General features: G+C 51.5%; 1 protein-coding gene across 1 annotated transcript; it reads left to right on the top strand.

The window, feature by feature from the left end:
* Nucleotides 1–18: 18 nt before the first annotated feature.
* Nucleotides 19–26543, top strand: RRP1B (ribosomal RNA processing 1B). Its single transcript, XM_036849927.1, is given in 19 exon segments — nucleotides 19–216; nucleotides 7040–7122; nucleotides 8698–8755; nucleotides 9996–10081; nucleotides 10402–10463; nucleotides 10802–10931; nucleotides 12252–12316; nucleotides 12754–12935; nucleotides 14957–15051; nucleotides 15648–15745; nucleotides 17221–17240; nucleotides 18297–18428; nucleotides 18963–19529; nucleotides 19532–19602; nucleotides 21266–21415; nucleotides 22882–22945; nucleotides 23792–23827; nucleotides 23830–23850; nucleotides 23853–26543. Coding segments are annotated over 19 exon segments (2181 nt in total). The 5' UTR covers nucleotides 19–86; the 3' UTR covers nucleotides 23984–26543.
* Nucleotides 26544–27687: the final 1144 nt, after the last annotated feature.

The raw sequence follows: 27687 nt of genomic DNA on the forward strand, positions 1-27687 counted from the left end.
GCCTTCTGCGCAGTCGCGGCCCGGGCAGCACGGCGGCTGGCGCTCGGCGGCGGTGGGCTGCTGCCGGGGATGCTCCAGCGGGCGCGATGGCCCCCGCCATGCAGCCGGCCGAGATCCAGTTCGCTCAGCGGCTGGCGTCCCACGAGAAGGGCATCCGGGACCGGGCGGTGAAGAAGCTGCGCCAGTATATCAGCGTGAAGACGCAGAGGGAGACAGGTGGGCTCCCGGCGGTCCGCCGTGCACATGGCGGCCGGGGCTGGGGAGCCCCGGGTGGGCCGGGGCGTGCGGGGAGGGGGTCCGGGCCGGGGGAGCCGCCGGCGGAGCTGGGGGAGCGTGCGGCACTGATTCGCACTCCTGCATGTGCTTCTGTGTCCGCTTCCTGCTGGGTCTCGTCCGGTTCTACGGTTGAGGGACTGCGGCCGACAGGGTTAGGTGGTCTGCCGAAAGTCACAGCGAGTGGGGAAGCTGAGAATAGACCCTTTCTGTCCGGTTGGATCAGTGGACTCTCCTGCTTGCTTCTGGTGCGCTCTTCATTGAGTTACGTCCTCACTTGACTAACACCTTTAGGTGCTGGGGTTACAGGAGAGAAGATAGAAACCCGACCCTCGAGGAACTTGTCCCGGGAAATCCAGGGAGGAATAGATAACTGAAACAGAGCTCGTATAGGTGAGGTAAAGAAAACGAAAACCAAGGAAAGAGAGAGTTCCTCTATACAGGCTGTTCCACGGAGGCCTCTCGGGGTGACGTTCAACAGGTCTGAGAGGAGGCGAGAGGGAAGAGCTGGAAGGTCAGTAAGAGAGGGTGAGGGTGTTAACAGATGAAGTTGAAAACGTAGGCAGTGGCCAGGTCACACGGGGCTTTGTGGTTTGGATTTTAACTGCAGTGGGGTGCCATTGCCGGATTTTGTTACCTGATCTGTAAACCCTTGAAGGCATGAACTACTGTACGCAGTGGAGGTTTTTATTGCACTAAGATAAAGTCTGATTTGTTTATTGCTAGTATTAATACTTGGAGTCTATTTGAAAGAATTGATATTGTTTATCCCTATACTGACATCCTTAGTTTGTTTTATTTTGACGAGAAATCACAAAAGACTACCCAGGAAAAAGAAAATATAGTTTCATGGGAAGTCTGCTAGAAAGAGGAATGAAGCCAAGCTTTCTGACTTCGATTCTGTTAGGGGTCTCCCTGACAGATTTAATTTATTCTTATCCCATATACGTATGCTAGAGGTTCCTAACCTTAACCTTCTATCCCAGACCTTTGCTGTTTTCAGCTCAGTTAGGCCCTACTCACCTGACTTCTCCAGCTGCATGTCCTCAAACTCAGAATGCCCAAAAATGACTCATTTTCTTTCCTCCAGAACCTCCTCTTCTGGTGCTTCTCTGCTGCCCGTGGTCTTTTTAATTTTTGGCCGCACTGCGCGGCATGCGGAATCTTAGTTCCCTGACCAGGGATCAAACCCACAGCCCCCGCATTGGAAGGCGGAGTCTTAACCACTGGACTGCCGGGGAAGTCTCTCGTGCTCTTTTATTTTGGATGCCAGTTCCCATCCTCCACTCAGACTCTAGCTGGACACGTGCATTGGCCTGGACTACTCTTCCTCATCCTCTCCCTGCACCCTGCATCCACTGTCCTTTGGTCTTCCCTGTCTCCTCTCCTGAATTACTCTGCCCTGACTGAAGGCCCCTCCATCTCATCTAGACTTATGCACTTGCTTACTTCCTGGCTGATCTAACAACTCCATTTGGGCCCCCCTTGAACCCATGCTCCACAAACCAGCCTGGGCTCATCTTCCTAAAACAGCTGGATCACATCACCACCTGGAATTCCAGGTCTGCGGACCATGATGTGTCCTCTCTTTCTCCCCACCTCAGCCCCTATGTGACTGCTCCACACCGATTCCTGGGTACAGTGCACCATTTATCACCTCTACCTTCACTTTTCCTGTTCACTCAGAAAAGGTTCCCAACCTTGATCCACTCCCAGCATTCAGTTCACCATCGCTTGCCCCTAAATTCCTTACCTATCACCTCATCCTGCTCCTCTAGGATTTGGAGATATCCAGTATGTCTCTGTTGTGGCACTTAGCTACACTGTTTCGTATTATCAGTAGATGTGCCATTCTCCCCCCAAAACACTGTAAGCTTCCGTCTGTTTTCCTAGCCGGAAGTGGGCGCACACCCAGACATACGAGGGCCTTCCTGTGTACAGGAACAGAAGAGGGACCAGATGCAGTACATTCGGGCTGAGGCAGCCAGACAGAGCCTGGTGCTCAAACCCCTTTGGTGAACAGGCTCAGGGTCCGAAATGCCAAGGTGATGCTGAGGGAGGAGGCCGGGGGTGTGTACCAGTGCCCGGGGTCTGGTCTGGTTAGCGCCCATCCCACCTGAGTTACTTGTCCTGTACTCCTTTTCACCACCACGCCCACACTGCAGGGAATGTAGCGGGCCTTCCAAAAAGTAACTGCAAAGTGAATGTCTAGACAGTGATGATGGGACAAAATAAAACTATCTGCCACAGCTGTGCTCGTCAGAATAGAAACACAAGTTTGGAAATAACTTGGCCTGACAGTGAATCTCATTGACAGACTCAAGTTTTCTGTGTCGTCTTCGGCATAGTAAAGGCAGTCTGAAATTTTACTCTTGCTGTCTGTTAGCAACACAGAGAGCTTCGTGATTTCAAAAACAAATTGAAAATCTTTGTAGAACTTAAAGCAACTCAGTGTTGCTCTGCTACTTTAAGTGTTCCTATTGATCACTCACAGTTGTAGAATAACCATGGTTTTATTCACAAGGGCTCATTTCGTCCCTGTTTATTCGTTCATATATTCAGCAAACGTGTGGAGCGCCTCCTCTGTGCTACTATTATTTCGTGCACTACTCTTGGCACTGGGAGTGCAGCAGTGAACAGAACAGACAAGCGTCTCTGCCTCTTTTATCCATTCTGCAGCTTTAAGCATTTAACATCCAAAATTGGGATAAATTTTAAAATCAACCTTGTGACAGTTTCGTTTGCGTTCCTGCTTTCTCTTGGCAGCACATAAGATAGCAGTACATCTTATAGTTGATGGTGTCTTAGAGCCAATGGCAGTTATGGGGGAAACAAGTGTTTCTTCATACTGGCAGGGTTGGGGTCTCTCAACTCAGTAGTTAGAGAAACGGGGAGCTGTGGCTGTTTCCACACAGGCGTGGGGTCACGTGTTACCGGCTAAGCTGCCTCCTGGGCTGATTCGTGATGAGAGCAGCTGTTGGACTTGCTGTATCCACGTCTCACTTTCGTGCTCACCTCATTCATTCTGGAGCAACTAAACCTATATTGTTGTTAGAAACTTAGTTGTATTAAGTTTAAGAAAGTCAACCCTCAAGAAAAAAAGACAAATCCAAAAAGTAATTGTGGGACAAAACTGCTTCAGATATGTCGTACTTCATCTTCAGTGTCTTGAAGGAAATTAGATGATGAGCATTTCTCTGTTTTGCTTTACATGCTTCAAAGATTGGTACCTTGTTTTTACCAGTTAAATTCCTGGGTGGAAATGAGGGATATATATATATATATATGTTGGAAACAGATGTTTTTTAAGGGAGAAGAGCTCTACTAGGCTATGGGTAGAGAACATGGGACGATCACAGTGATACCCGCCCACCACGTAGTGCTTTGCTCTTACAACATGCTTCTCATTTGTACACTTAGTTTTGACCCTAAGCATGAACCTGACACGTGTCACAGGTGAGGAACAGGAGGCTCAAGGCCTTTCTAGGAGTGACAGCCAGGAAGGAGCTGACCAGGGCCTGACCATGCTTCACTTCCGCTGTACTTGGTTGCTCCACGTAGGATGAAAGTCAGAATACGCTTTCACGTAAAAAGGGGCTTTCAAGGAAAGCCCCTTTCCTGCCCGCTGTCCAGGATCTGCTCTCACCTGTTTCTTTGTCGAAATGTGCTGTTTTCCCTCACAAAGGCCTCTGTAGTGCACCCTAGCACACCTTTGCCTGGTGCAGGTGTGGGTCATCCAGAGATGCTTGAGCGCCTCCCAGGATCACTTCGAGGTGGTCTGACGTGTTGCTGCCCCTAGCGGAGCCATCTGGAGGTGAACACACACTGTGCTCTGTTTAGTGAGAAGGCTTCTGAGCTGGAGCACACACGTGCTCTATCACACGTGAGTGTTGTGTAAACATACACAGGAAAGATGCCACCAGGCAGAGAGCAGTGGTCCCTCGGGGGGGGGGGGGGACTTGGTTTGGGAAGCAGTGAATAAGCCACTTTCAATTGCGTACTCTGATAGAGTATATGACTTCTTTGCCATAAATGTTCTTATTGGTTAGGATTCTTTTTCATTGGTTAGGACTCTTTTTCAGTTGGAACTTGACAGAATATCCAAGCCACACTAGTTTTCAGGGGAAAAAACCCAAAGCACAGCTTTATGCAGGAGCTCCACTGATGGCACCAGAGCCCAGCTTCTCTGCAGACAACTCTGCTGCCCCCTGATGCTTCCATTCTCAGACAGGCTCCCAGCCGTGTGGCGGGGTCCAAACCGTGTCTTCTCTTCAGGTCTCCCGGGAGAGATCACGAGTCTTTCCTGAGGCCTGAGCAGGAGGATCTTGTCCAGCAGTGGCGTGACCGGTCCTTTCTCACGCCAGCCCTGTGGGAACGGGGATTCCTGCTGCTTTGGCATAAGCCCAGCTGGCTGCTTCCCGCCACGTAGGTGAGCCCTGCCCAGCCCCGCCTTGAAGGGGGGCAGCCCTGGAGGGGGAGACCGTGTAGCTGCTTGGCAAAAACAGGGATGCCCAGTCCCAAGCCTCATGCAGGAACTGGTGTCATTTAAATCCTGTTTCATCAGTGGTCATGCTTTTCCAGTTTCATTATGATGAGTTTTCTAAACAGTAAAAAGAAGAAGGAAAACAGCCCGTGATAACATTCTGACAATCTCATGCAGTTCTTTTTTGTCTTCTTTTAACTAAGGAATATTCCAGTACGTAATTTCAAATATCAGTGCTCAGCTTCAGTATCTATTAGTTACCTGGCCGGGTCGTCTAATTGGCCCACTTCCTCCTTCCCACGAGATTCCTGCGAAGCAAATCCCCAGCGTCTCATTTCATCTCCTGATACCTCAGCGTGTATCTCTAAGATAGGGGCCCTTCTAACCTAACCACAGCACCGTTATCACACCTTCTGAACAGTTTTCCTTAATATGAAGTATCCAGTCTGTTGAGTTTTCCCCATCATTCCGTAGATTCTTTATGACAAATCAGAATCCAGACAAGACCACCCATTGCGTTTGGTCGATAGGTCTACAAATATCTTAAATTCCAGCAGGCTTATCCTCCTTTTTTTCCCGTGCAGTTTATTCATTGGAGGAACTGGGTCATTTGTCCTACAGAGTTTCCGACATCTGTGGTTTTGCTGGCTGCATCCCATGGTTTCATTTGACATGTTCCTCTGACCCCTATATTTCCTGCAAACTGGTATTAATAGTTAAGACTTGAAGTGGTGTAGATGAGCTTTTTCGTTTTTGAGAGAATACTTAACAAGTGATGCTGTGTTCTTCCTGTTGCATCACACGGGACATCTAATGGGCTTGGGTGTTGTTGGTCTGACTCATCCATTCATCATTCATCCATTCATCATTCATACGCTCCTCAATATTTTTTCACCTAATGTTTTAGCAGCCATTGATGATCCTTACCCAGATCCACTGATTCATTAGTCTTAACATGATTGGTTATAAACACAGGTGACTACGACAAAGTTACTACGGTCGTGACTGCAGTTGGCTCTGCTCTGGTGGCACTTATCACTTACGCTATAGCTGTGTAGTCGGGCGTGGCTTATTTATTACAAGATGGGGAGGAAACCGGTTGGCACATCATTCGCCCGACCCCTAAAGGAAAGGCACTTTAATAAACCAACGTTACTGTAGTTTCTGGTGAAGTGAGAGCCTATCACAAAGAATCAAAATGCACTATAATGAAATTGTTGGTATGAGAAAGGTCTTTAGTAACCTGGAAATCAACACCTATAAAGCTCTAAAGCATTACTCTGAATAAAATAAATAAACCTCATTCTATCAAAAGGGATCTCTTTATCACTTTTAACTTAATTATGCTTTGGAGTATTGAAATCACATTGATTCCAAATACATACTTGTTTACACTCACCTAGTTTATCCTTTGCTCCTCCAAAAGGTTCTTCGTAGTACCTAGTAATATTTCTAGTGAAATATTAATAAAGACCATTTGTAACAGTCATCAAGGCTTGAGGATTCTGTTTGTTCTCCATAGGCTTGGAACCTGCAAGGGTGTACACTACACTTACCTGATTTTGTGGGTTCTTATTGTTACTCAGCAATTGTTCCGTGACACCTGGGGTCCACCCAGGAGACAGAAGTCTGTGTGCAACTTGTGGCTTGGCCATAGGCGGTTCAGGCAGAGGTGGGGGGCTTGAATAATGAGCGAGAACAAGGCTGACCAGGGTGATGCCACTTAAAACAAGACCACGCTTCCCCAGTAAATGAAAACTAACCAGGAGAGAGGGGGATCAAGGTACAGCCGAACGTCCGATCCTTAAAAAGGTCATCTTTGCAAAAATATCCCAAAGCTTTGCCAGTTTCCCTGGGCTAGTTGTACGGGACCTAAGCAAATCCTTCATCTTTTGTAGGATTTGCGGTTTTGCTTTGCAAGACCAGTGAAAATGTTGGTGTGCAGGGTGAGGTGCTAGTTTTAGGCAGAGGGCCACTTGGGGGAACTCGTAAATGACCACTGAATTAGTTAATGTCTTGTTGTGATGACATTTGCTTCTTTCCTCAGATAATAAGAACACGCCACCACTACCGCCCTGCCCCATAGCTGATAAAACTGCCTAATTTATGTGTGTTTGTTTTGTAACAGCAAGAAAATGTATGCTTCACATTTAAAAAGACATTTGCAAGTGAAAGAATGAAAACGTATGCAGTATTATTTTCACGGCTTATGTGGCAGTTCTAAACTTAGACAGGAAATGTTTGGACTCTAAAATAAGATTTTTATGCTGTTTTACCCTCTAGGAGGTTTCAGCCAAGAAGAACTTCTAAAAATATGGAAAGGGCTCTTCTATTGCATGTGGGTGCAGGATGAACCCCTTCTACAGGTAATCTACAGTTCCCTTTGTCATATGACTGGATTTTTGGCACAGGTGGATAAGAGACCTGCCCATTTTATGCTGTATCCATCCCTAATGTACGGAAACAAACTGAAAACCATTGCTTCAAGGGTTCACTTTCTGACCTCTTGTCCGTGTAGAAGGGGATGCAAGCAGTGAGGTTAATTATCTCTTCAAAAAGCAAAGAAGACACATAAATTAGATTGTTTCTCTGTCACAGTTTCATAGGTTCCACAGTAGGTTTTATTTACATTACTTATTTTAAAGTTTCTGTTATATCTTTTATTATTTGTGGTCAGAAACAGCATGGCACTAGTCTAAGACCTTGTGAGCTACCCCGGCTCCAGGCCCACCTCTGCCACAGCTGAGTGGGTGCCCGGGACTGGGCAGCCCCCGTGCTGGGGGCAGGGTCTTTGTAGAGTGAGCAGCGGCCCCGGATCTGATGGCGTCACCCGCAAAGGCAGTGGAGACTGATCACTGGTGCGCGTGCTCACCTGGACCCCTGTCTGCCGAGCACACCGAGCCCCGCCACCGAAACTATCAGAGAAAACGGTTTAGGCTCTTTAAGAGCTTTGTTCTGACGTGTAAAAGCAGACCTGCCTTTGCAACAGTAGAGGGTCAGCCTTAGGAAACGCTGTTTGCAGCCCCCTGACACGTCGTGGGTAGGTTTTACTCGGCTGGGTTTTACCATGCGGCTTTGCCACTTCCCCTAAGCCGTGTAATGACTCACTTTGATTTATTGCTTTTATTCCACTGAACATGTTTTGAGTAGGATAGCGGAGCAAAATATTTTTAAGTTACATTCAAAGTAACAACCAACAGCTTTAGTGGAGGAAGAAAACAGATGAAAAGGAACATCACTTGCAAGTCTGGGAGTTCATTCAAAATGCGTAAGAAAGACTTGAGTCCAGGTAATATCGACAAGGATTGTTCTTTCTTTCTGTAACTCGTAAACAGTTATTTTGTTGACCCTCCCCAAGGCAGGTTTCTTCATAGACCGAGACACCAAATTCTCCCCAGCGAGCTTGTGTGGCTCGGCAGGACGGGCTCTGCACGTGGCATTGGATGCCCTTAACCTTTCCCACCGCCCTGCCTCTGCGGCCTGTCTCTGAGCAGGCCAACGAGAGGACTTCTGGGTTCCACACGGAGCCTTGTGGAGCGACAGTCCCGGCGTCTGCCTGCCGGCAACTCCCCCTCGTTGGCACCTGTGTTTCCATTATTTGGGGGTTTGGATGGAATCTCAATTCAAGTTGTATTTTGACAGCCAGGACTTGTTGACAGCTAGTGTGTTTCTTCTGTAGGTCATTTGAGCGCATAGCTAGAGATGACTTGCGTAAGCGTGCGGCTTAGACAGTTCTCAAAGGCATGTTGAGTTGGCACAGTGGTCCGTCGAAATTGGGAATTTCACATTTGGTGAAATCCAGATATCCAGATACACTCTTCTTAGTGGAAGTGACATTGAGAACAAGAGCTAGAGACGCCCCTCCCCTCAGGCCGTGATGCTGTCGTCTCAGTGGTACCACGCAATAACCCCGATGTTTTTCCCCAACCCCACCTTTGCAGGAGGAGCTAGCGAACACTATTTCCCAACTCATCCATGTTGTTAACAACTCAGAGGCTCGTAAGTCCTGATATTTTCATGACTTTCAAAACTTCCTTGTTCATCAGATTTGGTAACTTGCCTAAGAAATCTAGTCAATATTGTTTCTTCTCCTTCCTTCAAAGTTTCCATTTTCCAATGGGCTAGCTTCACGTGAACCTGGGCTGCTAGTGTGTAAATGTCAGGAGACAAACCATCCCATGGGGAAGCTGTGTTAAACACGCTGAGAGGGTGACGAAGGAGGTGTCCTGTGGGACACCACATTTGGCATCTCAAAAATTTCAAAAAAATATTTTAAGAAATAGCAGTCCTCCAGAGTTTCCAAATCCCGAGTTACCTTAGCACTCTTAGAGGCTGTGTGTGACTGTGCTGGTGTTTGCAGTAACCTCTGGATGTAGGGCATGGCTTATCCTCCTTAAGGCTAGAGCCGTTCAAGGTCATCACTGGTAACAAGCTGTGAAGTAACCCCTCTTGACCAAAAAGAATAAACAAAGGGAGGAATTAGTTATTTCTGAGACATTCAGGCTTTGATAAGTTACAGAGGAAGAGAAAGCAGAATTCGCTTCTTTTGCTCAGCCCTCCTCAGAACACAGCCATCCACTGGCCTTATTAACCCTCAGTGGTTCTCTGGATTTTAGCAGGGTCTCAGCTGACTTCGTAAGGACCAAAATTCTACACATGGAGTATACTGTAGCTTTTCATATATCAAGAGAGAATTGTGCAAAAAGAAGTAAATCAAAAAAACCAAATTATTTTGGGGTGAAAAAGTGCTAATTTCATGGCTCAGAAGAGAAGACTAGAATGTTTTGTTAGAGCTCACCCAGCTGACACTGAACATGAAAAAAAAAAAAAAAAAGCTGAGTTTCTACATGGATCCTCCAAGTGTTCATCAGAATTAATGGCTTTGGATTGACTGTTAGGTAGAGATGGGCTTTGAAAAAGGGCCAGTAGCTGTGGCTCAGGAAATCTTTTGATTTTTAACAGAAACGTGGCTTTGCAGTGGATAATGAAACACTCTCCAGACAGCATTCGAGTTGAACATTAAGATATTACCAGCCTTCCTGTTATTAAAATATGCTTTTACTTAAATGTAAAAGAAGTTATTGAGCATAGTTAGTTACTGACCAGATTTTCTAGCTGCCCAAGAATTCTTGAGAAGAGTGAATAAACAATCCTAGTCTGTTTCCCTTCGTTACTTTCTTGCTCTGTGGTAACATGGTACCCTGTAAACCAAGCGTTCAGAGCCTCTTGTTCACTGCAGAGCACCTGTTCCTCCAGACCTTCTGGCAAACCGTGAACCGGGAGTGGCCAGACATCGACGGGCTGCGCCTGGACAAGTACCACATGGTGAGGGCCCGGCCACAGCCCCTTTTCTCGGGGGCGGGCGGCGGCTGGCGGACCGTGCCAGGGTTGGTTGGTGCGGCGCACGGTGAGGTGACCAGCGGAGAGCGTTGGAAGATGTGCTCAGATCCGTCTGTTTTGTCTCTTTCAGCTGTTGGGGATGAGTTTGGGGATCCTTAGTGAGCAGTTTTTGTTCTAGAAGCTAAATGTGATTACTGCGGAAGCTTTTTCACTTGGGGGATGCAGGCTATACCGGTCACTCCGCTCAGCTGATGGGTATTTCTCGCTTTCCCTTTCTTTGTAACAAAAGTTGTCTGTCTCTATAGCTGATCCGTCTGGTCCTGAGGCAGTCCTTTGAAGTTCTGAAGCGAAACGGCTGGGAAGAAAGGTTGGTAAACTATTTGGGTTAGCGTTTGGGGGCCTTAAAACTTTTAAGGCACTAGTGTGGTTTCAGGTGTTTCAATTAACAAGTTTGAATCGCCTGATCCACGCCTTCCACTCTGCGTACCAAGAGCAAGACATCCTTACGCGTGGAGAACTTCAAATCCAGCAGAGCTGAGCACACGTGACAGTTAGCATTTTATACTCCTTTCAGCGGTTGTCAAACTTTTTCCGCCTCGCACTGCTGGTTAAGCAGGGGGGCATGAGAGTGTTGCCAGTTTCTCTGGGGGAAGAGAGGATGTTGGCAGCTGGGGTTAACAGAACCGTGTGTGTTGTTTCCTTTAGCCGAATCAAGCTTTTCCTAGACGTCTTGATGAAGGAGATCCTACATCCTGAGAGTCAGTCTCCGAATGGAGTGAAATTCCACTTCATTGATATTTATCTGGATGAACTGTCCAAGGTGGGAGGGAAAGAGGTAAGAAGTGGGCAGACACCCTGCAGCAGTGTAATGTGGCCACAGCTCCCCCGAACAGGCAGGGCCTTGGCCCTGCTCTGAATGTTCTGTGAGCTGGGGGTGAAAATGCTTTTTGCTGGCGCTCAGGGTTACCAGCCACAGTAGCAGCACGGATGGGTCAGCCTTTCTTTTGACGTAGTTCTTCCCCCATCTAGGAATGTGTCCTAAGCAGGTGATGGGTCGTGTGGATAAAGATTTATGCAGTAAGGGTGTACATGGCAGTCTTATAAAACAGAATTGAAAACAGCTTATGCAGTCCAACGAAGGATTCTGTAACATGAGGAAATGCTCGTGATGTTGAGTTTTTAAAAAGCATTGAGGGGGGACTTCCCTGGTGGCACAGTGGTTAAGGATCCGCCTGCCAACTCAGGGGACACGGACCGAGCCCTGCTCCGGGAAGATCCCACATGCCGCGGAGCAACTAAGCTCGTGCACCACGACTGCTGAGCCTGTGCCCTAGAGCCCGCGAGCCACAACTACTGAAGCCCGCGCGCCTAGAGCCCGTGCTCCGCAACGAGAGAAGCCACCGCAATGAGAAGCCTGTGCACCGCAGCGAAGAGTAGCCCCCGCTTACCGCAACTAGAGAAAGCCCGCGCGCAGCAACAAAGACCCAACGCGGCCAAAAATAAATTAATTAATTAATTATTTTTTAAAAATCAGTAGGGAGACTTCCCTGGCGGTCCAGTGGTTAGGACTTGGCGTTTCCAACTGCAGGGAGCACGGGTTCCATCCCTGGTCGGGGAGCTAAGATCCCGCAAGCCATGAGGTGCAGCCAAAAAATAAAAATAAAAAGCAGTAGGGAAAAAGGCCACAGACAAAGCTGGGCAAATGGCGTGGCTTTTTCAGTATATATTCATCTGTGAACAGACAGAGGGCTAGAAAGGAAATACACAATTTTTAGCACGCCGGTGATTATCTGAATTTGGGATTAGGAGCAGTGGTTTACTCTCTTCTTTCACGAGTGTTCTGCGGTGAACATTTGTTTTTTAACTCCTTCACCTTAGTGTCTGGGAGTGTCTGAGTAGGACTTCTCCGTGGAGGAGGGAGTATGTGTTGGGAACGCTGGGAGGGGCAGTCTTCTCTGGTCACTGCGCCGAGATGCCCAGGTGGCTGGATGGCGGCCATGACCTTCAGCGGAGTGTGTTTCGGGTGTTGTGAGATACGTGTGGGTCTGATTCAGTCTGTGTGAGAAACGCGAATGGTTCCTTTCTCAAGGACACATCAGAAAGGAGAAAGGCTCTTTTTCTCCCCCTCATTGTTTTTCCTCTTTCTAAATTACAGCTGCTGGCCAATCAGAACCTCAAGTTTATTGACCCATTCTGCAAGGTGGCCGCCAAGACTAAGGAGTAAGTAGTCCACGTGTGTTTTTACTGCTTCGGTTGGTGCTTCATTATGGGAGGTGGTGGTAAAATTGTAGGTGCAGCATGGCGCACAGGCCCTCCAAAGCTAAGAACAGCTGCACGGCGTTGGAAGGAAGCTCTGAGTCATGGCTGGGCCCCCCAGCGGCTCCGGGGACCTCGCCCTCCCATCGCCCGGGCTTCCTCCCACCCCTGGGCCCTCCGCCTCGGCACACGGCGCCGAGCTGGCCCCTGGCGGCTGCAGCTGGTTGGCGCGGGGGTGTGGTTAGAAACGCGGGTGCCAGCCGCTGGTCCCAGCGGGTCCCCAGGGGGCTGGACGGGGTGTGCGGTGACTTCCTCCGCCTCCCGGCCCTCTGTGCTCCTTTAGGGAACCAAGTCCAGGCCGACTGTTAACCACACTCTCTCTGCTGTGCTTCCGCCCTCAGCCAGACTCTGGTACAGACTATAGCTAGGGGTGTTTTTGAAGTCATTGTAGATCAGTCTCCTTTTGCACCTGAAGAGACGGTCGAGGAACAGAAAACCAAAGTGAGTGACAGTGACCTCTCTGAGGAAGAGACGTCTGGAAAGGAGATGACGTGGAGAAAAGCAATCAGGAGAAAGAAAACAGGTAACAGAATTTACCTGAAGAGCCTTTCTTAGGTAAAGTTCACTCAAAGGAACACTTTTTAATACATTTGTTGCCAGCTCACTGACTACACCCTGGAATTCATCAGAGGTTCCTCTGTCTTGGCCGCCACCTGAGAAAGGAAGTAGGGCTGTGTTTAGACACTCGTGGGGTCCAGGGCCCCTGGTTACACTGGGGCTCATGCATAGTTCTGCAGTTCCCAGGGTCGCAGGGCTTTCTTCGAGGGTTTTGTCATTTTCGTTGCTGTTGCTTTGGGTTTTGTGTGTTTTTGTTGTTTCGGCTTTTTTTTTTTTTGGCTGCGGTGCAAGGCTTGTGGATCTTCGTTCCCCGAACAGGATTGAACCCAGGCCCTCGACAGTGAAACCACCGAGTCTTAACCAGTCTTAACCACTTGACTGCCAGGGAATTCCTTCGGCTTTTTTGATGTGTTTAAAAATCCTAATGTGGCCTCGTGTCTGTAAGAGGGTCCCTGACGGGAGACCTGATTTACTGTTGCATTGGGAACGCATGCTTGTTCGTGCAGCCCTCCTTTCTGTCTCCGAGTTCCTCCAGGGTTCTTTTTCTTCGGGTGTATAAATAAGCACTGTGGATGGGCCCTGTTCTCAGCGCCGTTTGTATCCGTGGGAATTGCGCGGGGCATTTAAAATGCAGCCTCATCAGAACTCACGGTGGTTTTCAGCATCTTGGTGCCACGGTGTCAGGTAAAGGGCTAGTTCAGGTTGTACCCCTGCTTTTGAATGTTCTAGAGCCATTGAAAAGGAAAGTTTTCAAAAACTAATAGAGAAAATATAATTTTTAAATTTTTTTATAGCAGGACCAAAAAACTGTGTAGAAGGTGCCTGATTTGTATATTTAAACATATGCATATAAACACGTATGTATGTATCTGGAAGGATATACACCAAGGTGGTAAGGGCTAGCCCTGCGTGGCAAAATTGTGGGTGATTTCTATTTTCTTTGTACTTTTGTCTGTTTTTTCTAAGTTTTCTTCAATGATCATATATTCTTTAGTCAGGAAAAGACAGATCTTTAAAAAAGAAAAGATAAAATATTCTAATTGTAAGTTCAGCACGAGAGACAACTCACTGAATGGCCTTGAGCACATTTTGACTTGGCTGTGGCCCGCTCCTTCCGCCACATCTGTGTCTGAACTAGAGCCGTTCCCCCTCTTCCCTGAGCGCTTCCCAAGATTCCCCCCAAGGTTCTTCATCAGACGCTTGTGGGACCCGCCCAGTCTTCGCCCAGTCTTCTCCGGGCTCTGCCCTGAGGCCACACCACTCAGGAGCTGATAGGATTCCAGAGACGGGACACCTTTGAGAGCTTGTGTGATTTCAGTAGTAATTTCTCTCTGCTTCTCCATGGGCTTTAATGCTCTTTGGATTATTTCTTAAATGCCAGAGTCACGTAAACATCAGCCTGTTGTGTTTCCTGAGGCGGCCCCCTGAGAGTCAGTGTCCTACTGTAGAGAGCTCACCACAGCCTCAGCTTCCTGAGACTAGGGACAGACCCTGTCTGCCCTCCTCCCCCTGGCCTGAGCCCCGGCCCACAGGTTTCCCGTCCACCTCCACTGCACTCCACAGTGGGGTTTTGTCTATGATGTAATTAAAAGGCAAAATGTGTGATTTCTCCCAGGTTTTTTTTTTTTTTTTTTTTATGTCCCAGGACTAAAAAACCAAAACATCTTGGGGAGATTATAAATGTACTTGCAGGGTTTTGTCTGTAAAGAAATGTCCTTTTTGGGACTTCCCTGGTGGTCCAGTGGATAAGACTCCGAGCTCCCAATGCAGGGGGCCCAGGTTCCATCCCTGGTCGGGGAACTAGATCCCAAGTGCCTCAACTAAGACCTGGCGCAGCCAAATAAATAAATAACTTTTTCTTTTTAAAGAAAAGAAAAAGAAATGTTGTTTTTCACTAAGAGGCACCTAATTGGATGGTAGGTGGCTCCTTTGGGGGTAGCCATGGCCATGTATTTGAGTTGTGTCTGTGGATGTGTTCCTTGATAGCACTGGGCAGATATCACTCCAGAAAAGAGGAAGTCGGTGAGGAAGGCGGACGGGACGGCGGCGGAAGCGTGGAGGACGCCGGGCTGCTTCTCCAGGTTGGTAGCAGGTGTTGCTTTTTGTAGAATATAGGTTTGCTGTGGAGCCGCCTGGCTGCTGGGGAATTGGGGTCAGAGCTGATTAAACCACATGCCTTATGCATAAGGTTTTTTTTTTAATCCCTCAGTCACTGGTGTCGCCTTTCTTGTAATGAGCTTATTGGAGACAAAGAGATTTAAGTACGATGGCAATTTGAAAGATGTCAGTCTTCGTTCTGGCCTGAATTACGAGGATCTGTTCTGTTCCATACAACAAAGCGAGCCCAATGGTACTTTTCAAATAAAGGAGGTTTACTACGTTACCAAGTACAAATTGAACATCTAGATTAAATTTACAGAACAGCATACCCAACTAAATTTCCAGGAAGAAGAAATAGAACAAATAGAGTCGCTTCTTCTGAGAAAAAATAGAAGGAAGTTTTCAAAGGCAGTGCTTAGGCTTCTGGCTGGCAGGCCTTAGGCATGCTGTGCGCACCATCCTGTTGGGGGATGCTTCCAGAATCCTGAGCTCTGGGTTTCCTGTCTCTAGTTGATGTGACTTCCAAGCCAGGCAGCGTTGTGCTTCGGGCTGACGTTCAGTTTTTCTTCTCACGTAGTTTGACTACAAGGCAGTTGCTGACCGACTCCTGGAAATAACCAACAGGAAAAACATCCCTCCCTTCAACAGGAAACGTCTCTCCAAGCTCATCAAAAAGTAAGTGATCGGGGAAGAAGGTTTCACCTGATCTTCGTTCGTGTTCAAGTCCAGCGCTTTGGTTTCTTGGCGTGAGATGAGCTGTCCCCGTGCTTAGCTTTCTTCTGGGCCCTTTAATGTTATCACTCATAGCCTTGCAGTGCCCATACGCTGAAAGAGTCTGTGAACACAGCCGCCCCCTGCCCCTCAGGTTCATTCTGCGGAGGCGGCTAAACCCACCTCTTAGCTGTTTTGTGACGATGTAGAAGGAAGCCTGTGGAGAATGTGTAAAGGCTACTAATCAAGAAATTGTAGTGTGGTTGGGGTAGCGGTTCAGCTATTTCCCCCTTCCCACCCCCCAGCTCCCAGTTTGTCTGCCAGAAGTGTGGTGGTGACACCATTACAACCATTCAGGTAGTTCACCGTGCAGCCCCGGGGCTTGTGACTGATGACAGGTAACGGCTGGCCTTGATCACACACTCTGTGAGCCGACCCTGTTCTGAGCACTGCACGTAAATCGTTTCATGTTCAGGAGAGCGCCCCAGGCCAGCTTCTGTCACGGCCCCATTTAACAGATGAGTTAGTTGGGGCACGGGAGGCGACCGATGGCCCGGGCTCGCAGCCGCCAGGCGCAGCTGGACGCGGGCCTGTCTGCTCCCCGGCGCTGCCGTGCAGCCCACGCGCCCCCCACAGGCACACGCCCCCTCACGGCACACGCCCCCTCAGAGCACACGCATCCTCACAGGACACGCCCCCTCAGGGCACACGCCTCCTCACGGCACACGCCCCACACCTCCTTTTGTTCTAACGCAGCTGTCGTGTAGAGCAAAACACGGCTAGGCTGTCTCCACTTGGTAACAAAGCAGAGAATGGAATGTAAGTAGAGATGTAAGCTTTTTCAGCCTTAAGAAACAAGAAGAAGATTTTAATTTCTCCCTTTCACTTGGATGTGCCAAGACAAATCTTTAGATCCTTGTGTCGTTGATGATATGATGACACTTGAGGGGAGTTTTGTCCTTTGTTTCTCGCCCTTGCCTCACACCACCTTCCTCTTCCACCTCCCCTTCTGGAAGAGAAGGAAGCTGAGTTAACAAACTCCAAATGTCGCTTACCCTTTAAGCTTCTATATATAAGATGGAAAACAACAAGGCCCTACTGTATAGCACAGGGAACTATATTCAGTATCATATTATAAACCTAACGGTAAAGAATGTAAAAAAAGAATGTATATATGTGTATAATTGAATCACTTTGCTGTATAGCAGAAATTAATAACGTTGTAAATCAACTATACTTCAGTAAAAATATATTGATAATAAAACATTCAGTTGTACGCTTTAAATGGGTGAATTGTTTGGTATGTGAATTATATCTCAATAAAGATTTTACTTTAAGAAAAGACAAGTATCACTTATATTTTAAAAGGTTAGTGCATATGTTTATAGAAGACAGAAAGACAGGGTTTCTCTAGGAACCTTTCTTGTTTTCTGTTTCAGATTCCAAGATCTCTCTGAAGGTGAGGAAAGTGAGAAGATTATAATTGGTGATGTTCTCAATAAGCGTGGACCCCACAGAGGGCGCTTGTGCCAAATATTGAAAAACAGGGTTGAGAGACATGAATTGAAAGCATGAGAAAGTAGCCTGCTCAGCTGAGCAGAGGGCCCTCGCAGGAACCCGGCGTCGGGTCTTTCCAGCCCGCCGCCCACTCCCGTCCAGAGACCAGCGCGGAGCCAGACGCGGGCTCTCCCTGTGGGCGCCAGGGCGAGGGCTCGAGCCCCTGGGGCAGGGTGGATTCTTCATGAAGAAGACAAGCTGATCTCTCAGAGTCCCTTTCATTTGCTGTGTGATCAGTCGTCCCCCAGGGGAAGCTGCTGCCTGTGAGCTTGGTTACATTTGAGCCAAGTGGATGGTCTGCTGCCCCCATCCCTCGTGCACGCGGGGGGGCTTAGAATTGGAGGGCCCTGCAGACCTGGCTGAGGTGTGGAGGGTGTCACCCCAGGTCTGCAGTCCCTTGCTTCTTCTGAGAGATCCACAAAACTTTTTTTTTTAATATATAAATTTATTTATTTATTTATTTTTGGCTGTGTTGGGTCTTCGTTGCTGCATGCGGGCTTTCTCTAGTTGCGGCGAGCGCGGGCTTCTCATTGCGGTGGCTTCTCTTGTTGCGGAGCACGGGCTCTAGGCACGCGGGCTTCAGTAGTTGTGGCACGTGGGCTCAGTAGTTGTGGCTCGCGGGCTCTAGAGCGCAGGCTCAGTAGTTGTGGCTCACGGGCTTAGTTGCTCTGCAGCATGTGGGATCTTCCCGGAGCTGGGCTCGAACCCGTGTCCCCTTCATTGGCAGGCGGATTCTTAACCACTGCGCCACCAGGGAAGTCCCCACAAAGCGTTTTTAAGTCTGTACTTCCTGTGTCCCAGCTTTCGGGTTGGGGTCGGAGGAGTAGTGAGGGCCTTATGGCAGAAATCAGGGTTAAAACTCTCCCCGCATGATGTGGGGAGGGGCGTGGCGCGGAGGCCCTGGGGACAGAGCGGTGCCGGTCTCAGAAAGCTGACCAGAAGGGGCTTTGGTGTCCAGCAGGCAGTATCTCTCACCTCAGTTTTGCTGAGGACACTTCGGCTGATGAAGATGACCAAACCCTCAGTCAAGGGAGGCATAAGAAGAAAGGGAACAAACTTTTGGAGAAAACGGACATGGAAAGAGGGAGAGGTGAGCCGCCAAGCCCGCAGCCTGCGAGGGCGGGGGTGAAAGGGGGGCGGCGCGGGGACTGCCTTTGCCATCCACCCGGGTCATCGCAGAGCGGAAGCCGTCGCTCTGAGGGGCTGGCTGAGACAGAAGGTCTGTCCGAGTGTTTTGCTGTTCCCTGTGGAACCACGTTGAGCCTCCCTAGAGTAAAGGCATTTACTGACTCCTAGTGGAGGAAGTGGGTGGGGACGTGGAGATGTGGGGACGTGGAGATGCTGGGTGGACACTGCCCTTCGGAGCATTTGTTTTATTACTGGATCTGGGCCTGAAAATTAGTAGAAGTCTGAACACTATTTCAGATCCATTTATATCGAAGCTGGCCTCAGGAAGGCTTCCGGTCACAGCTGGCGCAGGGAAGAGATGGGGCCAGGGGAGAAAGCTCGTGGGGTTCGAGGGCACGGAGGAGGACCTGCTGGGAGACCGTGGGGACGTGCCCTGGGATCCCCCGCAAGGGCGGCCTGGGCGCCGGGGCGCTCACTGACCGTTTTGTGTCTCTAGGAACGAAGTTCTCTCCTGCCGAAGAGGAGGAGGGCGCTGGCAGTATTCCAAAGAGAAAAAGGAAAAAGAAGAAGAAGAACCACCTCCGGCCCGAACACTTCGGGCCCGGTGGTGAGGCCACGTGTCCGGAGCAGAACGGCAGCCGGGAGCCGGAGGCCGGTCCCGGGAGAGCCCGGGAAGCGGGTGCGGCTGAGCTGGGGACGGTGGCCACACCCGGCCCCCAGGAGCAGAGCGGCTTGGAGCCCACCTCCCTGCACAGCCGGAGGAAACGACTGAGGAAGAGGAGCCTGAGGGTCCAGGTGGAGGGCCCGGAGGGAGCGGCCCCGGCCCCGGCTGGCGGCGCCCCAGTCCTGAAGAGGAGGCGGGAGCTCGGGGCCCTCCTGGTCAACGGCAGCGGCCCGCCCACGCCGGCCTGGCCCCTGCCCCGGAGGGAGGGCCCTCCAGCAAGCCCAGCAGACAGAGGGGACTGCCCTGCCCTCCCGCCCAGGGCGGGGAAACTGAAGAAGAGGAGGGGGGAGCCCGGCGGCCTTGACCTCTATGACCCATCTGCTCAGAAAGCTGCCATTTTGAAAAAAGGAAGAAAATGAAAGAGATGTCAAAGTTGGCAGAGCACAGAGGGGTCAAGCTCGTCCAGGCTCTGGTAAGGCGGCTGCGCCCAGGGCGGGGGGGCTGGAGCTCCCCGGCAGGAGTGTCAGCGCCCTACCTCCTCAGCCGCATGGATGGGCAGGGCAGGGGACAGCCAGCCCCTGGCCCAGGGAGCGGTCATGGCTCCGGACAGCCTCTACCAAGGAGCAAGCAGTGACCCACCTTGGTGGCTTCCTCTGCTTCCCCCCCAGCCCCCACCCCTCCGGCTACGCAGAGGCCAGGGCGGGGCCAGCCTCAGGCTGGGGAACTGTCCCAGTGGCCAGTCCTAGCAGATAAGCAGGCAGGTGTGTGTCTCCATCACACGCTGATCTCATTTTTCTTCTTCAACTCATGGCCAGCCCTGGGCTCCTTTGGCAAAGGCAGAAGCCCCAATTCTCTATCTCACTGATGTTTTGAATGAAAAACTTCTTGTCCACTTGGATCTCTAGAGCCACCTATAGACGGGGACCTGGGCTCTAGGTCTGCGTCTCGCACCCTCCTCTCTGGACGTGCAGTGCGTCTGTGCCAGTGGTTGGCAGACGTCTCCCTAGCACACAGCCCGCCAGCGGCGCCCGTGCCGACCTGGCTGCTTCTGCGTCTCGCGGCAGAGCTGAGGAGTGTGACGGAGACCTCACGGCCTGCAGAGCCAGAATCGTTTACTCCCTGGCCCTTTCCAGAACAAGCTAGCTGACCCCTGCCCGGCGCGTGTATCTGCATCTCCTGCTTTGCAGCAGTTATGACGTCAAGGCCCTTGTCTACGGAGCTTGTGTGGACAGGGTTAAACGCTGCTTTCAGGCCTCAAGAGTGCAGGATCCCGAAGTGGGTCTGTAGTCGGTCTGAGCCAGGGCAGCAGGGCACTCAGCTCGGATTCAGGATGTCTGTTCTCACCTCAGGCCTTCCCTGACTGCCAGGTCACCTGTGTCACCTTCTCTGGGCTCTGCAGCCTCTGCCCTTCACCCACTAGTCACTGATGCTCTTTCTTCACTAAGAATATCAGAGGAATTTCCTTCTCTGAGTCTCGTTTCTCTGGCCCCCAGTAGCCCTCGGAGAGGATTGGAGTGGCTGCTAAATAAGTCACAGGGTCGAGGGAGGTTTTCCTCCCCAAGGGGCGGCGTGTCTTGTCCATGTCTGCGACACCGTGGGTCCTGGCCAGGAACACCACGGACTTGCCAAAACCACCAGTGGGCTGCCTTGGGCTTCCCAGACCTCTGAGACCCCAGGAATAGAGCGGGGCTGCCGTGGGGTTGTCAGTGTGAAACATCCAGGGGACATTCTGTGTCTGCCTGTCACGGACCCACAGAACCTGGTAGCCTCACACTCTCCCTCCCGTGCCAAGCTTTCCGTGGGCAGCGATGTCTGATCAGAAATGAGAGAGTGAATTACCGCTTAGTAGATGGTGTCTGAAAGGCAGAAATCTTCAGAACGTGGCATAAGTTGAAGATGGGTAAAAATGGGTTCTCGTAGCTGAGAAGGTAGACCTCTAGCCGTCGGCATGGTGCCAGCGTGGGGAGGCGGGCATTCGTGTGTGTGTGTGGCGTCTGCTCAGGAAGCGAGGTGTTTGCACACCTGGAACAGGAAACAGGGGGCTTGGGGTGAGCTGGTAAGCGGGTCCCACGTTGTGTCTGCTCGCTTCCCGCATTCACGGGTGGCGTGACCCGCATCTCGCCCTCTGCACGCAGGGGAGCGGTGGGGCGCTCAGCCCTTTGAAGAAGCAGCTGAGGACCCAGAAGGACTTCGTGAAGTTTGACGCCGCCTCCTCCCCGAAGCCCCTGTTCTTCAGGAAGGCCAAGGGCAGCGGGGCCGCCACCTTGCCAGGCCCCAGGCTGCAGGTACCCGCCCCACCGCCCCGCTGTCCCTCTGCCCCCCGGCCCACCACGGCCACCCGAGGCACGGACAGGGGCCCCGCTTCCGGCCTCTGCTGCTTCCCGCGGCGTGCCGGCCTTGTTCAGGCAGCCATTCCGGCCCCGGACAGCCCCAGGGCTCAGCGGGGAGCTTGAGGTGCGGTCAGTGACACCGTTCCGCGTCGGCGGGCCTGGGGTTCCATGTCCGGGAAGTCGCGGGACTAGGCAGCTCTGGGGAGTCTGGGTCTGCAGGTCCGCCTGGGACACGAGGGGAGCGGTCAGAGCGAGTCGTGGCGGTGGGAGAGGGCGGTCCCTGTTTCAGGGCTCAGGAAGGCAGGGCCAGCCGTGCCAATGCCCAGGCCGGGCCTCTGAGCGTGCGTCCGGCCCACCCCCAGGAGACAGAGGTCCTGGCGGAGCCGTTGTGGCGGGCGGGCCGAGCTGGCCCTGCTGGGGACACCCCAGCAAGTTCACATTTAAATAGCATCCACTCGAACCAGCAGGGTGACCGCTGCCTGTGGGTTTTTTTTGTTTTTTTTTTTTGTTTTTTTTTTTAAAGCAGAGGTTCTTCTTTTTTTTTTTAATTAATTAATTTATTTATTTTTGGCTGTGTTGGGTCTTCGTTTCTGTGTGAGGGCTTTCTCCAGTTGCGGCAAGCGGGGGCCACTCTTCATCGCGGTGCGCGGGCCTCTCATTATCGCGGCCTCTCTTGTTGCGGAGCACGGGCTCCAGACGCGCAGGCTCAGTAGTTGTGGCTCACGGGCCTAGTTGCTCCGCGGCATGTGGGATCTTCTCAGACCAGGGCTCGAACCCGTGTCCCCTGCATTAGCAGGCAGATTTTCAACCACTGCGCCACCAGGGAAGCCCCTGCCTGTGTTTATTTTAAGGTATTTTAGGGATATTAGTTCAATGACTCAAGGCTCACACAAGCCAAGTCCCTCTCTTAAAATGTTGATATTAAAGCAAAAATGGTATAAAGTAGGATTATGGGATTCACACAAATTTAGGATTCTGAGAAGGATTTGATTAAGTGCTTCATAACGCAGAAGGGGGACGCTTCTAGGAATTTGGCAGATAGGAAGCAGTTATTTAATTTTGATGAATTGTTAGAAGATCCAATCCGCTTGGAGTCCGCCTGCACAAGAAGTTGGGAAGTGCCCGTCCATTGCCCCCAGAAGTCAGGTGCCATGACGGGAGCGGGCCCATCGCTCCCCTTACGCGGTCACGGCGGGGCTCTGGGACGAGGTGGATGGAGTTGATGGTGAGCTTTCTCTCGTTCCCGGGAGGTTTCAAGCACCGTAATTTTGCTCTGCTCTCCTCCCTGGGGCCCCAGTGACAGGCAGTTACTGCAGAGCGGGGCTGGCCCGCCAGTGTTGGGCCTGCGAGGCGGCCCCATGGGCTCTCGGGGCGGCTCGGCCGCTATCCTTTACTCCTCTCGGTGTCGTTTTCTTCCGCAGCCACACGGGACGCCGTCCAGCTCCAAAAAGGTGACGTTCGGGCTGAGCAGGAACACGACGGCGGGTGAGTCGGCGTCCGCTCTGCGGGGCGGGGAGGGCCTGGGCCCGTTGCTGTGTCAGCGGGCAGCCCCCGGCTGGGCTGCTCACGGGGCGGCGGGAGGGCCTCGGCTTCCAGGCCCGCCTGCCCTGATGCAGAAGCCCTGTCAGCCCGCGGTCTGGCGGTCTGTCCTGCCTCCGCGAGGGTCTGCAGGCTGCCTGCCCGGGGGGAGAGGGGAAGAGGGGCACGCTTGTCTTACCGCTTTCAGTACGGGTGTGATTCACTTGCTTTGCTTTGTCTTTCAAAGGAGGAAGCTAAGGTTTTTACAAGTACATAATGAGTTTAGGTCCTGTTTTTAAGAACCGCAAGTAAACTGTGTGTGCGCGCACGTGCGTGTGTGTGTGTGTGTGTGTGTGTGTGCACACACACGCACGCGTGCAGAAGGGAGGGGCTGTCTGGAGAGGACCTGAGACGCTCTCATCTTCAGCGCTGGAGAAAATGGGGGGAACAAATCCAAGAAGGAAAGGCTCCTCCTTCAACTGTCTAAACCTGGGGTTCATCCCAGACCCAAAGTGGGGGTTCACCGAGTGCCCATGTTCCGTAACCACCCCCCGCGACCTGGCCCACCTGGCGCTCCCCCACGTCCATGCAGGCGGCCTCAGGGCGTTTTCCGTGGAGGATTAAAGTCCGAGGGAGGGAGCCTCCCTGGTGACTCCATTTCCTCCCGGGCTCTCGGGCCCTCTCTGCGGGCCTGGCAAGGGCACCGCCCTGCCCGGGAGTGAGCTCGGGGCTGCGGGAGCCTGCGCTGCCGGCAGGAGAGAGGAGGCGTGCGGACCCTGTTTAACCTGTGGCCTTGCTTTCATCCGGGGCCAGAATTCAAGAAGACGGACAAGAGCATCTTGGTCAGTCCACGGGCCCCTCCCGGGTGGCCTTCACCCTGAGCAGAGACCCCTCCACGGAGTGCTGAAGACCCCCAGCAGCTCGCCGGCCAGCACGCCCCTGGGGACCAAGAAGCCGCTGACCAGCGTGCCAAAGAGGAGGCCGACGGCTATAGACTTCTTCTAGGGTAGTCAGTCCTTTCAGAGACTGCTTTTGTACAGAGTATTCTATAAATTATAACGTTTAAAAGGTGGGGCCTTTTTATTGTTTTATAGATTCCTGTGAGTTGTGTGTACGAGGTTCTGGGTGAGCCACGGGGCCGCGGGCGTCTGGGTTGAGCTTCTGCTGCAGACGTCTGTGCTCGAGCTCTCCACTCCCCGGGTGTTCCCAGCTGTGGGCGACCTCAGGGCCCCCCGCCGTGGCGGCGAGGCCCGTGGGCTGAGAGCACGCTGCCCGGTGCCCCTGCACTGATGCCGCGCGCGGTGGCATCCCGGGGCTCCGTTCCTCGCCAGCCCCGCCCTGCACGTGTGGAACTGCCAAGCGAGGCTGGTTTTCTGGTGGTCTTGGGTCTAACAGTCTGTCTTTTTTCTTTTTCAAAGCATGTAGGGCTTTGTTCCCGTGTTCTGGGGGTGTTTGGCAGTTTGGGGTAGAGGTGACTTGTAACCACATCAGCAATACCGCGCTTTTTCTACGCACTCTCAGTGCGTGCTCAGCGGGGGTGACCCTGCGAGTTGGGGGCACCGGGGTTGGAGAGAAGAGCCTCTGCCCTCAGGGGGTCAGGCACTTCCTTCCCTCTACCTTGGCCTGGTCTCCTCCCTGGTTTCCTACCTCTGGGCCAGCCTAGAGTGTCCTCCCTGGGCGCCCGGGTCCTCGTGCTGTGTGAGCCGACACCCTCCCTGGCTGGCGGCCCCAAGAGCAGCTTCCCCATCTTCAGTCCCAACTCACATCTTCAGAGGTGTGGCCGCCGTGTCTGAAACCTGGGTTCCTGCTGGAAGGCAAAAGAAGCAGCCTTTAAGAATTGTCTGTGCTTATTTATTTGTTCGTAGCTACCTTTTTTCAAATGTTGAAGCTTGCACTTACAGATCTTTATAAAGCTCTAATTTTAATTACAGCAATCAGGGGTGGAAGGCGCTCAGACTTCAGTTGGAAAAACAAATGCAGCTTAGAGCAGTGCTGGCTAGGCGTTTGATCTGTCTTGGGAAGCTGTGTCTGTCCCTCGAGCCTGAGTGGCAGGTGGGACACAGACCCAGAAACCTTAGAGAAGCCCCTGGGGCCCCTCCCAGCTCTGTCTGGAGTTTACAGCCCTAAGGAGGTGGTACAGAATTTGCGGGGAACATAGTTTCAGCTCTTGGCTCAGGGGACCTCGGGCCTTCTCCCTCCCCCTGTGCAGGAGCCCCAGTTTCTCACCACAACCCAAGCCAGCCCCCTTCACTACTCCCCAGCAGAGGACCCCAGCGTTGCCTTGGTGTTCCCAGCTGCGACTTGGGGTGACAGGGCCTCACTGGGGTTTCAGGGCTGATGTGACTTTGGTTTCCTCAATCATGTGATCAGGGTGGGGTCCTCTGCAGAGACCACAGCTGACAACTTGCAGGTCAGGTGGGCTGGCCTGCGGGGGCCCTGGTGAGAAGGAGGACGTGTGAACTTTGTTCTTTGCCCGCTCTCTAATAAAGCTTTATCATAATCAGGCCACGAGAAAAGAAATCATTAACATCATGCTGTTAAATAGTCATTGTAACCTTGTGGTGGTTGCATGGTTTTTAGTGTGCTGCCTTTGATATAATCCATCGAAACCAAAACTGATAGTGTGAAAAGGTTAGATTTGAATACTCAGATATTTTTAACTTTTTGTTTTTAAAAAAAATGTTTCGTTATCCTTGGTCAAATTATTTTTCTAACAATTTTTATTTCAGCGTTCAAGATGGGTCATATAGCCAAATGGGCCGTATAATCCAACGATGTTAAGATGTCTTAGCAAGACATCCAACGGCAAAAATGGCTCGTTTGTCCTGCAATTGAGGGCGGGGGCTTTCTTCCTCGCTCTGATATGTCATCTGTCGCTCCTGAGGGCCCAGTGTGGTGTCCTGGGGATGTCCTGCCTGGGGACTGGAGCCCAGGAGTGACAGTGTGTCTTGGATTCCATCTGTCTTTCTCTGAATCTGTCCTGACTTACTCCATTTTGTGGGTAAGCTTAGTAGGTTTACTGTGGCTTATTTCTAATGCCTAAATTTTGGCAACAAAGAAAGAAAAAATACAATTTTTTAAAATTCTCATTCCATACACTCCAAGAATGTATCACATAAGGAAATGTCTTTAGAATACCAGTTTTCTATTGGATGCATGTTATTTTCCTAGCTAAAGTTGCCAGGGGGACTTGGAAGTCCAGAAAAGGAAATAATTTAAATTAATGCTGGTGATCTTACAGTCTTTTGTAAAATGATCATCTTCCCTCTTACCCCATAGGACTGATCAGTTTTGTACAATTTGGTATCACACTTTGCAAATGTATTATCCTTTCTAACTTTTGCTGAACTGAAAGCACAAAGAAAAGCATAAAGAAAATCAGGAGGCAGTTGCTAGTGTTGGAAGGAATATGGAATTGATTCTGTCTTTTGACTAGTGTGTGTGTGTTCTCTCTGAATTTTCCTGACTGCTGGCAAGGCCTGTTTGTTTACAATCATTTTGTATTCGTGTCTGCAGGGTTTGTCAGTACTCGTCAAAGCCAAATCCAATAAAAAAATCAGTCTTTGCCCTCAGGTTTGTACTTGATCTTGACTGTCAGCGTATGTAAAAATACGCCTCTTTGGGAACTATTAGAATGCAGCCGGGGTTCGCCGACGTTGGGGACAGTGGTAAGTGTTTGAAAACAAGCGTCTTTGGGCACCCGTCCTTCTGTTGTGCGTCCGCCACCCAGAGCCGGCAAGGGGGTGTGTGGCGAGGCTTGCCCTGCGGCTGCTCACAGACACCCTCACTGCCAGGCCTGAAGCACCTGCTCCTCAGGCCTCGGCCCGTGAGGATGGTTGCAGGGGACGCCGGTGTCCTGGGCGGGGACTTCCATCTGCACCGCGGAGAGCTGCCTGCCGCGGCTCACCTTCCCCGAGGGGAAGGGTAGACAGCCCTGTCCTGCTGGGCGTCAGCGTGGCCCGCGCCCAGGCAAGCAGGACACCGCCATCTGCTCTTGGCCTTGACACACACGTGTTCCCCGAACAGACGCTCCTCAGTCGCGGGTTGGATCCCAGACACGTCCACAGAGGGTCACTTAACCCATAAAATAACACCTGGAACACCCGTGAGACCCCCACGCCCTCATACGTCCTCCCCGACCCCCGTCTCAGCAGCAGGACCACGAGATGCCTGTATCCAGCCGTTCCTCCAGCGACGGGCGTTTGGTGCCAGGCTCTTGCTGTTATGAATGGAGCTCAGATGTCAGCCAAGGTTTCCAGTCTGCCTGGTGCCAGTGGGGACTTCTCCCCGAGGTGAATGCAAAGTCCCAGCGGGGTCTGTGTCCTCGGGCGCCCACACCCGCTGTCCGCCTCTGCCTGTGTCTTGTTCCCCATCCCTTCACCTGACTGTGGGGCATGGGGCCTGAGCCCGGCCCACCCCTCCTGAGATGCTGCAGGCACCAGGGAGCCAACCTGTTCTTGAAGGTTCGGGGTTAGGGGCAGGGTTACGTCACTCAGCCACCACTACCTAAGATCACCTTGAAACACGGCAGTTCTCAGGGTGGGGTTTCTGGGGATCTCTCACCGTGTCCATGCCTACAGCTCTGAGCCAGTTCCCACGCCCTCACCCACAGACTCATCCATCTGTTCAGCTCCTGTCAGCACCCCCTGGCATGCTCAGTGCCCTCCCCTTTCCTACGTGGCAGACGATAGGCTTGCAGGAGCCACCCT

This window comes from Balaenoptera musculus, chromosome 4, assembly GCF_009873245.2.
Source record: "Balaenoptera musculus isolate JJ_BM4_2016_0621 chromosome 4, mBalMus1.pri.v3, whole genome shotgun sequence".
Taxonomy (NCBI): domain Eukaryota; kingdom Metazoa; phylum Chordata; class Mammalia; order Artiodactyla; family Balaenopteridae; genus Balaenoptera; species Balaenoptera musculus.